This window comes from Merops nubicus, unplaced genomic scaffold (assembly GCF_000691845.1).
Source record: "Merops nubicus isolate BGI_N331 unplaced genomic scaffold, ASM69184v1 scaffold6164, whole genome shotgun sequence".
Lineage (NCBI taxonomy): Eukaryota > Metazoa > Chordata > Aves > Coraciiformes > Meropidae > Merops > Merops nubicus.
Genome location: NW_008603497.1, coordinates 18,439 through 30,611, shown reverse-complemented (window position 1 = coordinate 30,611; position 12,173 = coordinate 18,439). Strand labels below are relative to the sequence as shown.

The window sequence follows — 12,173 nt, the reverse complement described above, 5'->3', positions numbered from 1 at the left end:
TAGGAGGTATCCTTGGTCAAGCCCAATCTCAAAACAAACAGTGGATGTTCTCCCAGCTTCACAAGTTTGGATTCCTCTCAGCCCTCTCCTGCAGGCACTGTTTTGTTGGGTTGGGTTTTTTTTTTAATGGAAAGGAGCAGCAAGAGTCTGTTCAAAGTCCCTGCAGGGTACTCCTTCTTCTAGACCCTATAATTAACTTCACAACAAATTTAAGTTTCTTCCTTTTCCCATAAAATGCTGTCCATCAACCTCTTTAAGCGCCTGTCTCCCGTCACTGCTAGAGTTACAGTTCTGACATGAGAGATTTTTGACAAATTACAGGGATTATACACACTGCCAAACATCTGTTGAGTTTGGAAAAGAAAGGTGTACAAAACCTCTCCCCGAGGCCTCTGCTATTCATCATGCCTTTGTTAATAAAGGCAATAAATTCCAACTGAAACTGAAGGGCATGGCAATTCTAGCAGGCATACAGGTGTTTAAGAGCTCAAAAGTTAAATATGTATTTAAACATCAGCTGAACACTGTCCTGACTTTCAGAGTACTGTCGTGAAGTTCTCAACCCACCCAACAAATCGAGCCAGGCATTGAGGTAAAACAGGGATTGAGGTTTGTGCCCTTAAATACCTACATTTGAAAGTGCTGTCGGTTCTGCTTTGGCTTGAAATAGGTATTTTCTCAGCATCCAGCCAACACCCTCTTCCATCCCACTTGATACAGCCAAGGGTTTCTTTAAAAGATAAATGAAGGTTTCCCGATTGTTAAAAATTAAAAAAAAAATTAATTCATCATAATAGTAATAACTGTGTAACCGCTACAACAACTGCAACACGCTCCAAAAATTTGAATCCTGAGTTCCAAAAGACATTCACCATTTAATATACAAAATTAAGCTTTTTCAAATCAAATGTTTTGGCTAATGGTAGTTGAAATTTGACATTATTAATGTCAGCTAATATTTTTTTCTGAAATAATAAAACAAGTCCCTGTTTCTAAATATTTTCATTCCTCCTTTCCATACAAACCATAGTGGTGCTGTGGTAAGAACAAAGCTGATTAATGTGGAAGACATTGAGCTAATTTCCCATTTCAGAGTGAAGCCCAGAAATAAATTTACAAGCCGTAAAAGCTGAATAATTGCTGGTGAATAGCTATAGGCCAAATTTTGAAAGACTGAAAAGAAAAATAAAAAAAAAAGAGAAAGTGCTATTTTTTTAATCCTATGGTTTTTAACCTAACACAATGCTGAAGCCAGAGATAGTGACATAGGGAATTTCTGAACTGGCGAAGCCTTAAGGGTAAATGAAGCATTGGTCTGCATCTATTTCAGATGCTTCCAGCTCACAGATAAAGAACAGAGTAACTCTCCTAAAGCGGATAGAGCAAATAATCCAATCCCATGACCCTCCCATCAGCCACAGCGACCTGCAGCAAAGCTGACAGCTTTCTGCATCAACCCAGCTTGCTTTATATTTTCTTCCTATTGTACAAACTCTTTTTCAAGCAAATAACGTCTTTTCTCATGTTTTGAAATGACCGTTTTCCCTCCCAACACAGTGACAAAATCACTACATGATACACCAAGTTCTTCTTTTAGGCAAGCCCAGGAAGCTTCCATGTGTCTACACAGCAAGCCTGCCTTTGCACAGCTGAATAACACAACTGCAAGTGGTCAAAGCAGGTGGCTGCAGCTCTGAAGGCTGGCTGTGAAATCTGCTGCTCACCCACCTAGACATAAGGGACCTGATTGTCCCTGAACACAAAGGGAGCTGCAGGCACTCTTGTTTTCCAGTAGCAGCTCCCTGGCTTAGTGCCCGACAGGCCTCACGGGGAGCAGATCACTAAAGATGCTTACGGCTTTCGGCTCCCTCCACAACAGTCTGAAATTCCCACCTCTGACCTTGACACTGGTTTTGCTTATGTAACGATGCTAATGCCTCTTGCAAATCTAACTGTACACATGACTTGGTGATATGGTTTAGGAGTGGACTTGGTAGCGTTGGATTAACTGTTGGACATGATCTTAAAGGTCATATCCAACCTAAATAATTCTTTGATTCTATGACCAAGGACAAAAAGTGCTCTTGCTTCTACTACTCTCTCCCCCCCTAACCCCCCTCCCCCCCTTTTTTTTTTGTTTTAAAAGGGGACAGTTGAAACCCTTTATTATTATTCAGAAAACATGCATTTTGACTAACAGGAAGAATTACAGAACATGGTATACATGGTAAGAAAAATTAGCAGTCTGTTGGAAATCACAGAACTGTAAAATAGTTGGAAGGGACCATTCAAGAGACATCTGCAAGGAGAGCAGGTTGCTCAGACCCCTGTCCAGCCTCACCTGGAATGGTTCCAGGAATGGGGCATTTATCACCTCTCTGGGCAACCTAGGTCTCACTTTGTACAGTGCCTATGAAACAGATGATGGCTGAGGCTGAAGCACACACATCCTAATCATGCAAACCCACGTGGAACCATTTCTGCTCAGTGCTCCAGATCATACCCTGTAGAGTACTGAAGTAACTGAGAAGGCTGCAGTGACATCAGTGAGCTCTCGTTTAGGGTCCTTGGAAACATGTCACTGCTGCCAGGCCAGGAGGATGCCTACCCTCCCAAGGGACGTGCAGAGCCTTGCACAGAGAGGACTCGCTCGATTCTGCTACATGGGGACATTTCCACTGTCTAGGTAGGGGTGAGTGATGCCTTGTTCCAGTTCCATGTTATTTTACCATGTTGTTTTTCTCTCAAACTCCTGCAGCCTGATAATTTAAATCCACAGCTGCTCCTTCTCTTGTCTTGCATACTTCAGAAGCTGCCCAATCTGTCAGATAGGCTTGGTGGCCATTACCATTTGACAGAGGGGACAAGAATAAACAGGGAAGGAATTCTGCAAAAGAAAACAAGGGAAAAATGCAAAGAAGAGAGATTCAACATTGTGTCCCTCTAGCCAAGCACTGAGGCAGACATTCAGACAGTTCTCCCAAGAGGCAAGAGCCAAGAGGATGCTCTGGGCACATGCACTGGCTGATCAACCACCCCCAGGTAGCTCAAAACACAGCTGTGCAACCACATCTCAGTGATGGACATCCTTTACTTTTCATTCCACTGCTTCCATGAACCCCCAGAATTCCCTACTTCCCAATTCATAGGCAACATCCCACCAACTGCTGGGGATTGGCAGCATGCTGCTGATTTATATCCTTCCATAAACCCAGACATCCAGAACAGCATTTTCAGTGGGATTTGCACATATGGAGTGCAGCAGATTTGTGCCTAGAACATGTTTCTATTTTGAGAAAAATATTTCCCATATTTACTTCTTGGACTAGCAGCAAAATCTTACTTTGGAAAGCAAATTTTATTTATTGGCTTTGTCCTTTACAGTTTGTTTAGATTTTTTTCTTTTATTTCCCTCTCTTCTGTAACTAATTTACCACTAGAAGACACTATTTCTGTATTTACAGCTGCAATATATTACAGGGATTAAATAAGCCTTCATTACAAATACACAAGCACAGTGCTTTCCTCCTGAGGTACATCAGGAATTCAATAAGAATAACAGAAAATAGTAAAAAAATAAAAATTTTAATTCTGGGTAGACAGAAAACTTTCTGAGAAGGCCAAAGGCACAAAATATTTGTTTCCAAGTAGAAAGCATTATTTCGTGTTGGATAAAAAGGAAATACTTTATGAAATGGTCATTTCTATTCTGTAGTAAGGTTGGTCCACCTGGTCTAATGATAACAGAAGGATGTGCATCAGTAACGGGAATTGCTGTTCTTGAGCTGCAACAGAGCCAAAGCTCATAGACATTTAAAAGTAGCTTCAGGCATATTCTTAGGGTTTGGGTTTTTTTTCTTGATGAAGTGACTTTTGGGAAAGGTCTCAACTCTCCTCTGTGGCGAAACCATAATTTTTTGCCTTCTTCGCTCAAAGTCTGACAAAGACAGGAAAGTAAAGACATTACTGAATCATCAGTTTCTTAAAGTATGTCTGTGAAGTCACCATATGCTTTGCAAAATACAGTCCAATACATTGATACAGACCTGATACAGCAATTTTTTTTTCTCTCCCCATTAGTACTTTTCAAATAAAAACATCAGGAGTCACTTCCAGTTGTCAAAACCAACGAGCAAAGGGAATGAAAATGACATAACTCTTGTAAATCAGCAGTTTCGTCCCCCTACAAAGACTGCTGAACTTCTGTTCTCTCTGTAGGAGCCGGTTGCAATGCGCAGGGATGTACATTCTCCAGCTTGCAAGCTGAATGTAACCATCCCCAGGCAGTGAAGTGCTGTCTCTGACCTCCATGATAACTCAGGTTGCATCACATTTCAGGGGGTGGTATAAACAGATGACCTTCACAAATTTCTAAAGACAGCACTGTCAGTCAACTAGATAGGACCCACTCAGAGCTGGCTGTGAGAACGTGAGGGCTGCCAAGGGCAGCTGCTCTGACGAGAGCTGTAGCATGGCACAGAGGGTGGCTCTAGCTGTCCCTGTGCCTGGGCACACCTGTAAACCCAGGGAGGTAGCAACCGTGTAGCTAAGCCACCTGATGATGGGTCATTACCAAGTGCTCTGTGACACAACCTGCTCTACTGTCCCAGTGTTACACAGCAGTGGGATTTCCTCTTGGAGGCCCTTGCACAATGTGCTCCAGATCAGGTAGCACCCACATTTCACTAAATACTAGGAATTTTTTTTTAAATGCTGCTTTCCCAGCATATAAATGAACACCACCTCACCACCCAAAAACCCTCTCCACCTCATCCCTTCACAAGGATGTGGGAGAATTTCCTTCCCTGGTGATTGCCAGTTTTTGCCCACACACTAAATGCAACCCATTTCCATGGTGCTTTTTAAAAGGAAGAGCAGGAGAGCCAGCTCCTCCTCCAGCTGAGCTTCCCACAGATCACCTTGCAGCTACACGCTCATATGCCCTCACCCTCAGGTGCCTGCTTGGGAAACTCCTCCCTTGAACAGCCAAATTGTCACAGCATCAAGATAAGAACAATAAATATTTATACCTCCAGCGAATGTTTCTTCGCTCAAAGTCTGACAAAGACAGGAAAGTAAAGACATTACTGAATCATCAGTTTCTTAAAGTATGTCTGTGAAGTCACCATATGCTTTGCAAAATACAGTCCAATACATTGATACAGACCTGATACAGCAATTTTTTTTCTCTCCATGCTCCAGGCTCACAGCCTGATTCAGTTGCAGGGCTGGGATTAAGTCTTAGGAGTTCCCCATGCCCAGGTCCACTTCCAAGCCCATGCCTCGTCAGGGTTGTTGCCTCACGCCACACTGCAGCAGGATGGTGAAACGCTGCAGCTTTCCACGCTGTTATGATTCACCTAATCTTTTCCCATTTATTAGGTACAGCAGATCAGAAACTTTACAGAGAGCTCTCATTTGTTAAGCAATCAGTTCCCATCTCTGATATTTCACCAAAAACATGGTCAGATTTATGGTTTGAGCCTGCAACACAATGCTTGTGCTTCACATTCTGTATTTTTAGTGCCTTTCAGGGCTAAAATCTATGAAACAGCAATACATACAGAGAATCAAACCCTCTTTCCTCATGGAACAAAAAAAACTCAGCATCAGCAGGCAGAAGAGCTTTTGTAGATGCCCATGTAAGTCACAAGAATGACTTACAAGGCTTTGACCCAGCCTATCCACATAGCTCTCCATCCCTGACACAACAAAGATTTTTGATTTTGCTTGTGTGAGGAGGGATTAGCTTCATACTGCTGTTTCAGGATTGATTGAAGAGCAGTTGGCCCAGTAATGTGGGTCAATGCACTGACAACAATCCATCTACAGACTGATCTACAGAAACAATTCATACTGATAAAGTATAATTCATTATTTGCTTTTCTTCCAAATTTATCTGCAATGCTTCCCACAAATTTTGATGACTTGCCACAAGTATGCATATGGGACAATTTATTTGGACATTTGCTAATGAGTCCCAATATGTGGAAGAATCAGATTCTATCTTGCTCAGCTGTTATTCCACTTTATCCCTTGGTGCTGGTATGTAAAAATGAAGGTGCATTTCCTCCTGTGCATAGTTGCTTCAACACCAATGTCACTCTAGTCTAACACACCAGCAGCTTTTAAACACAGCACTCATGGCAGGATAACATCTTAGTACTTGCTCCAAGATGGGACCACACACACCATCTGCCTTATGTCCTGTGGACACTGACATTTTTCACATTAGAACTGCAGTTTTCAACAAAACTGAAACTTGGGGCTCATGTGGAACTTGAGACTCAGCACTCTGTGGTGGAGACCTTGTGCAGAGGACTGTGTAGATGACTACCAGCAGTATAGTCAAAACTCATGTGAACAATTGGTACTTTTCCCTCCCGGTATATCTTCCTGAAGCAGATCCTTGAGAAAGATGCAGGACCCATAAGAACACTTACTGTAACTTTTGGGAACCAGGAGAACATCAGCCGTACCTCAAGAGCTCGACGGTCTGGCCAAACACTGCTGCTCTGACATGTTCTGGCACCAACCAACTGGGCTCACCTTGCTGGTGGGAGCACAGGAGGGGAAACCTCTCCTCTCCCCCTCCCCTGAAGTTGAACAGCAGTGGTTCTACTTTACCCCTCAAAATTTTCACCATAAAAGATAAAAAAGGGTGTTGCTTGAGTTCTGTGGTATTGCAGTGTCCTGTGATTGCTATTTGGCTCCTTGGGTTGCCTTATTTATGGGATGGGTGGAACAAGAAAGTGATTCTGATTTATAACCCACTTTTTTTTTTTTTTCCTCTGTTTTTTAACAAACACAGCCCAACCAGCACAAGTAGCCTAGCTCCAGGATGTTCAGAAGTCTCTTAACCAACAGGTTCAAATACTTGCCTCCATCTTCTCTATGAGAAATGATTAGTTCAGGCAACCCTCTGAAAATAAGTACTTAACAGCACATGGAAAATGAATAGGTTCCTGATTGCAAAGGGGTTTAAAAAAAACTGAAAAGAAAAAAAAAGGCACAAACAGAAAAGTACTCAGTACACAATTCCACTGCAGAAAGTCTTGGAGCCAGTATTTCACACCCTGTTCCAAATATTCACCAGTGACTGAGAAGGTAACAGTATAATGAAGAAATCTCCACCTAGGCACTCTTTTGGTAAGAACCTGGCCAGACATCTATTTCAAGAGACTGACATACATCTTAATTACTTTTCATGAGATGATGAGAAGCTCTACAACTATCAAGTGTATTTTGACCCCCACTGATACTGAACAGCACTGTACCTGCTCTAAGCTTATCCCTTTTCTATCCCAGCATTAACTGTTCTCCTCTTTGAACTTGCAGCATCTCCTACTCCAGCTACCGAAATGGAAGAAAATGCCAACACCAGCTTTGAAGAAGATTTTGAGGGACAGGCAACACACACAGGCAAGAAAACTATCTGAATTTTTTTTCTGGAAATAAGCTAAACGGTCCCTGATCACTGGGGAAGCCCAGAAATCAAGTAGATCCAATTGGTTTGCCAAAACCCTTAGACAGAAACACGGGTTCCAGAGCCACTGAGAACATATTTTGGAGTAGGCAACACTTGCCCAGACACTTTGCCCAAACAGGTGGTGGAGGCCCTATCTCTGGGGACATTCAAGATCAGGCTGGATGAAGCTTTAAGTAGCTTGATCTAGTTGGAGATGTCCCTGCTTATGGCAGGGGGGTTGGACTAGATGACTTTTGGAGGTGCCTTCCAGCCCAGACATTCTATGATTCTATGAACACCCCTCAGGGAAGGGCAGGTAATACCAAACTGATCTTTATGCCAATCCTCCTCATACCCAAAGCAAATGGCAAAACACAGAAGGCAGTTGAAGAAGCCACCAACAGCCATGGCCCAGCGTAGATCTAGTTGGTTTATTGCTTCAGTCATGAACAATAGGCTTTCTTCTCCTGGGGAAAAGAAAACAAAACTGCAGCAAAACCCACACTTACATGCTAGAATTAGGTTATAAGATTTCACTATAAAGGTTGAATGATTTTTTTTTTCTTCGGATAGAAGGAACATCCAAGGCTATAAGTGAACCTATAAATCCTTTTGGCAAACAGCATGGCATTTAAAAGCATCCTTGCTTAGAATCACGATTCTTTTTAATCCAGCACTCAATCACCATGATTTTTATGAGTCCTGGCATTGTATTCAGCTCTGCAGACAGGTATCACTTCATCCCACGCTGCCAGCAGGCAATCGTTCCCTCCCTGTGCTCCGAGGGCTTCTTTTTCTTTGTGCTATCATAAATGCAGCTCTTGCAATGACTCTTCCTGGGGTTCTTTCCCAACCACCATTGCTCCTGTTGGCCCAGATTATTATATATATAATACATATATTTCAGAGACCCAAATGTAGGGCACTACATCCACACCCCAGGCTTCAAAGTAATTTTGGAAACCGGGCTACTGTACTGCTATCACCATGCCAAGAAGTCCAGGCTAATCCCCGTTTTGGAATCTTGCTTAAAAAAGATCAGGTCATCTTCCCTGTCCACTGAGTAGTGTACAGTCCCTTTAGCCACCATTTCAAGATGTGGAAATTTAATCCAAAACAGAGTCTTGGCAACAGGCAACACCACATCTCTCTTACGACAGGGAGAGCTGCTTACCAAGCCTTTTGTAAATTTTCCACAGAAATAAACCTCACCTTTTAAAACACTAAAATATCCCTTGGTTTTGCTTTTTAATCTAAGACGCAGATGAAAATGTTGCATTTTGAGAAACACCACTGGAATTTTGAATTTTTTTTTTTCTCCTGTTTCAAAGTTTAACTGCTTTAATCACCCAGCTGCAAAGACCAAGATCTGCATTACAATCAGAACTAGCAGAGCATGTGCCTTACAGGTTACTCTTCCAGTACAACAGGTATGGATTAAAAAAAAAAAAAAAATCAAACCACCAAACCAAAAGAAACCAACCAACCAACAAAAACCCTCAAGTGTCCTGCATTGTTAGCTTTACTGTAAGTCCTAACACATGTTCCGTATGCAAATACAGTATCTATAGAGAAATGTAGATATACTTCTACAAAAGACTAGTTTTGGCCAACATATCACTTTTAACAGGTTTCAACATCCTCATCCTTGTTAACTGCTCGTGTAATTCACAAAAATTCTCTTATGGGATCCCGATAAGAACCAGACCACTGAATCAATCCAGGTTAGACAAAAACCTCTATCTTTTGTAGACTACTATAACCCATTGGTCCCAAAGCTCTGGTTCTCAGCAGTCCTGCAGAGTGCTCTGGACAGAAAAGGGGCAGACAAACTGTGGCACAGGTTGAATCAGCAAAGAGCAGAAACTTCTTAAGATAGCTTCTGGTTGCAGCAAGCTTCTCACCTAACTCTGTTTCTCTTAGGGCCCAAAGGCGTGATCAATGACTGGAGGAAGTTTAAATTAGAAAGCGAAGACAGAGACTCCTTATCCATGAGCAAGAAAGAAATTCTTAGACAAATGTCATCACCACACAGATGTTCCAGTAAAGATGACAAAGACACCAGAGAGAGATTCTGCCGCAAGGTAAAAAAAGCAAGATAAATTAATTTTGATTCTATATAAAACATACTGGTTATAAGCTAGAAAATCCTGAATTTTTCACTCGGTTCCTATACAGCTTAGCAGAGCTCTCACAATATAGAGAACAAATGCACATGCAACCATCTAGCCTCTCAAGGAAAGTAAAATAAGCAGTATATTTCACAACAATGCAGCACAAAACACCAGGGTCTGACCTTTCTTTCACCCTCCCCTGCCTCAATAATCTCTATTTGGTTTATAGGAATGGAAAGTTTTTTGACATGTTTAAAAAGTCAGGATAGAGCTCTGTGCCTGAACTTCACTCATCGCCATTTACCAGCCCTAACCCAAACCCCATAAAAATACAGGAATTAAACTTTGACACTGCTACAGTCATTGACAACATTCCCACCGACTCTAGAAGATCCAAAAGTTTTTGCCAAATGCAGCAACCATCTTCAATACCATCAAGTTGATAGGCAAGTGTTGAGAAAGGATCTTGACCTATCTCTTGAAGAGCCCTTCCAGAGCCACTGTAGGGCAACTGCTCTCCAGGCTAAGCTTTTGATGCAATGTTCTTTAGACAACTTAAACTCTTCCTGTTTTCGATACCAACAGGTTACTTATTAATATCACATTCTCTCAATATTCACAGATGAGCATGCAAGAGTATGAATTAATCCATGATGAGCAAGAAGATGAAACTTGCCTACAAAAATACCGCAAACGCTGCATGCAGGATATGCACCAGAGGCTGAGTTTTGGGCCAAAATATGGTTATTTGTGTGAGCTGCAGAATGGGGAACAGTTCCTGGAGGCTATCGAGAAAGAACGTAAAACTACCACAGTCATTGTCCACATTTATGAAGATGGCATCAAGGGCTGCGAGGCTCTCAACAACAGCTTGACCTGCCTGGCAGCCGAGTATGCCACCGTGAAGTTCTGCAAGATCAAGGCCTCCGACACGGGGGCTGGAGACCGCTTCTCAAACGAGGTGCTTCCCACTCTGCTTGTCTATAAGGGTGGGGAGCTGCTGAGCAATTTCATCAGTGTTTCTGAACAATTCAATGAGGAGTTTTTTGCTGTGGATGTGGAGTCTTTCCTAAATGAGTATGGGCTGCTACCTGAAAGGGAGCTTCCAGCACTGGGAAATGGCAACACGGATGAGCAAGATGTTGAATAATAAGATGTAGAGCTATAGTCCTCACTGTCTCCCTTTCTTTCTTCAGTATGTTGTAAATCAACCTCAGTAACACCCATCTCATTTAGAGAAGATTGTCTTTACTAACTTATTTGTAAGATTCACATATATAATAACAGCTTAACTGCTAGTATGTGAATTTTACTTAAAGCATATACAGCTGGCAGCCTTGTACATAACTATTTCTATGCCAGCCACAAGTAATAGGAAAAACATGAGACAATACTGGTGATCGTTAAGAAACTAAGGAGGAAAAAAAAAAAAATGGAAAATGGGGGGCTCAGATCTGGCTCCACAAAGCACAAGAACTGCAGCAGGAACAGGACTGATCTACCCCTCTGCATACACAAAAAGCCATCTCCATGCTCTGGAATTACAGCGAGTCCTGGCTCTCCAGATTCACTTCTGCTGAACTCAGTAGGAACAAGAGCCTGTCCAGCAGTTTTAAGGACAAAGAAACAGCCCAAAGTCCTTGCATTCCTAAAAGGCTTAGGTATCTAGGACATTTTATGCTTCTGCATTGAAATTTCAATATTCATGAAAATACAGATGTTAGCTCAGCGCTTCTGTACGTTTGTCATCCCAACAGCTAACACAGACAGGTTATCAGCTACTTTCAGTTCATTGTTGCTCCATATTTTAAATAGTGATATTTGAAATGTCTGCAAGTTACTGAAAAAGGATATTGTGCTTATGTAATAACTCTGAATAAAGCTCAATAGCTTCCAAAACCTGCCACTGGAAGTGTGAAATATATTGGTAGCACATAACCTTAACCTTGAGAAGATGTGAAATATTAGTAAGCACACAGACATTTGCTGAACTCAAAGCTTTAAGTTTTGCTAAAGGGATGCTGCTGAGAACTACAAGATAGCAATCTCTGTGAGAGGAAGACACAGCATTTATAGTGAGCTCACTATAAACCTTCCTCTATCTTTAAGTCTAAAAAAAATCTACCTACTCCAGTTGTGGTACAACACAACAAAACATTAGAAGCATTTCAATGATTCTAGTGTAAGACATTTAGCATCTCAAATGTGTACTTCTGTGGCTGAGTTTCAAGCAAAACTTCCAAACTACAGAATAGTTTTGTATTTTTTCTCTGAAAGCACATATACTTCCTTCCCCCCTGCTCCAACCCCCCCTTAAAGTGCAGTACTTTGAAGTACACTACAAAAATAATCTCATTTTCTAGATAGCACTCAACCTCCCCTGGAACCAAATGCACCAGCATAATGCCACCTTGCCTACTGATCCCACCCACTTGCACAGAACAACATGCACCCACAAAACACCCAGCAGTTGGACGCAGTGCCTCCATCACATTTTCTTTCCTCTGAGAGGCCCTACCTGTGCAATGCTGAACACAAAAGGTCAATGCTCTGTTCCAAAATACTGTTACAATAGAAAAATCAGCTCTTTT

At 41.9% G+C, this 12,173-nt stretch overlaps 1 protein-coding gene across 1 annotated transcript; it reads left to right on the top strand.

Annotated features, from left to right (window-relative positions):
- The first annotated feature begins 7,333 nt into the window (after positions 1–7,333).
- Positions 7,334–10,732, top strand: PDC (phosducin). The gene is made up of 3 exons (XM_008938680.1): positions 7,334–7,422; positions 9,392–9,552; positions 10,205–10,732. The coding sequence occupies exons 1-3, from the start codon at positions 7,362–7,364 to the stop codon at positions 10,730–10,732; spliced, it is 750 nt and encodes a 249-aa protein (XP_008936928.1). The 5' UTR covers positions 7,334–7,361.
- The last annotated feature ends 1,441 nt before the right edge of the window (positions 10,733–12,173 follow it).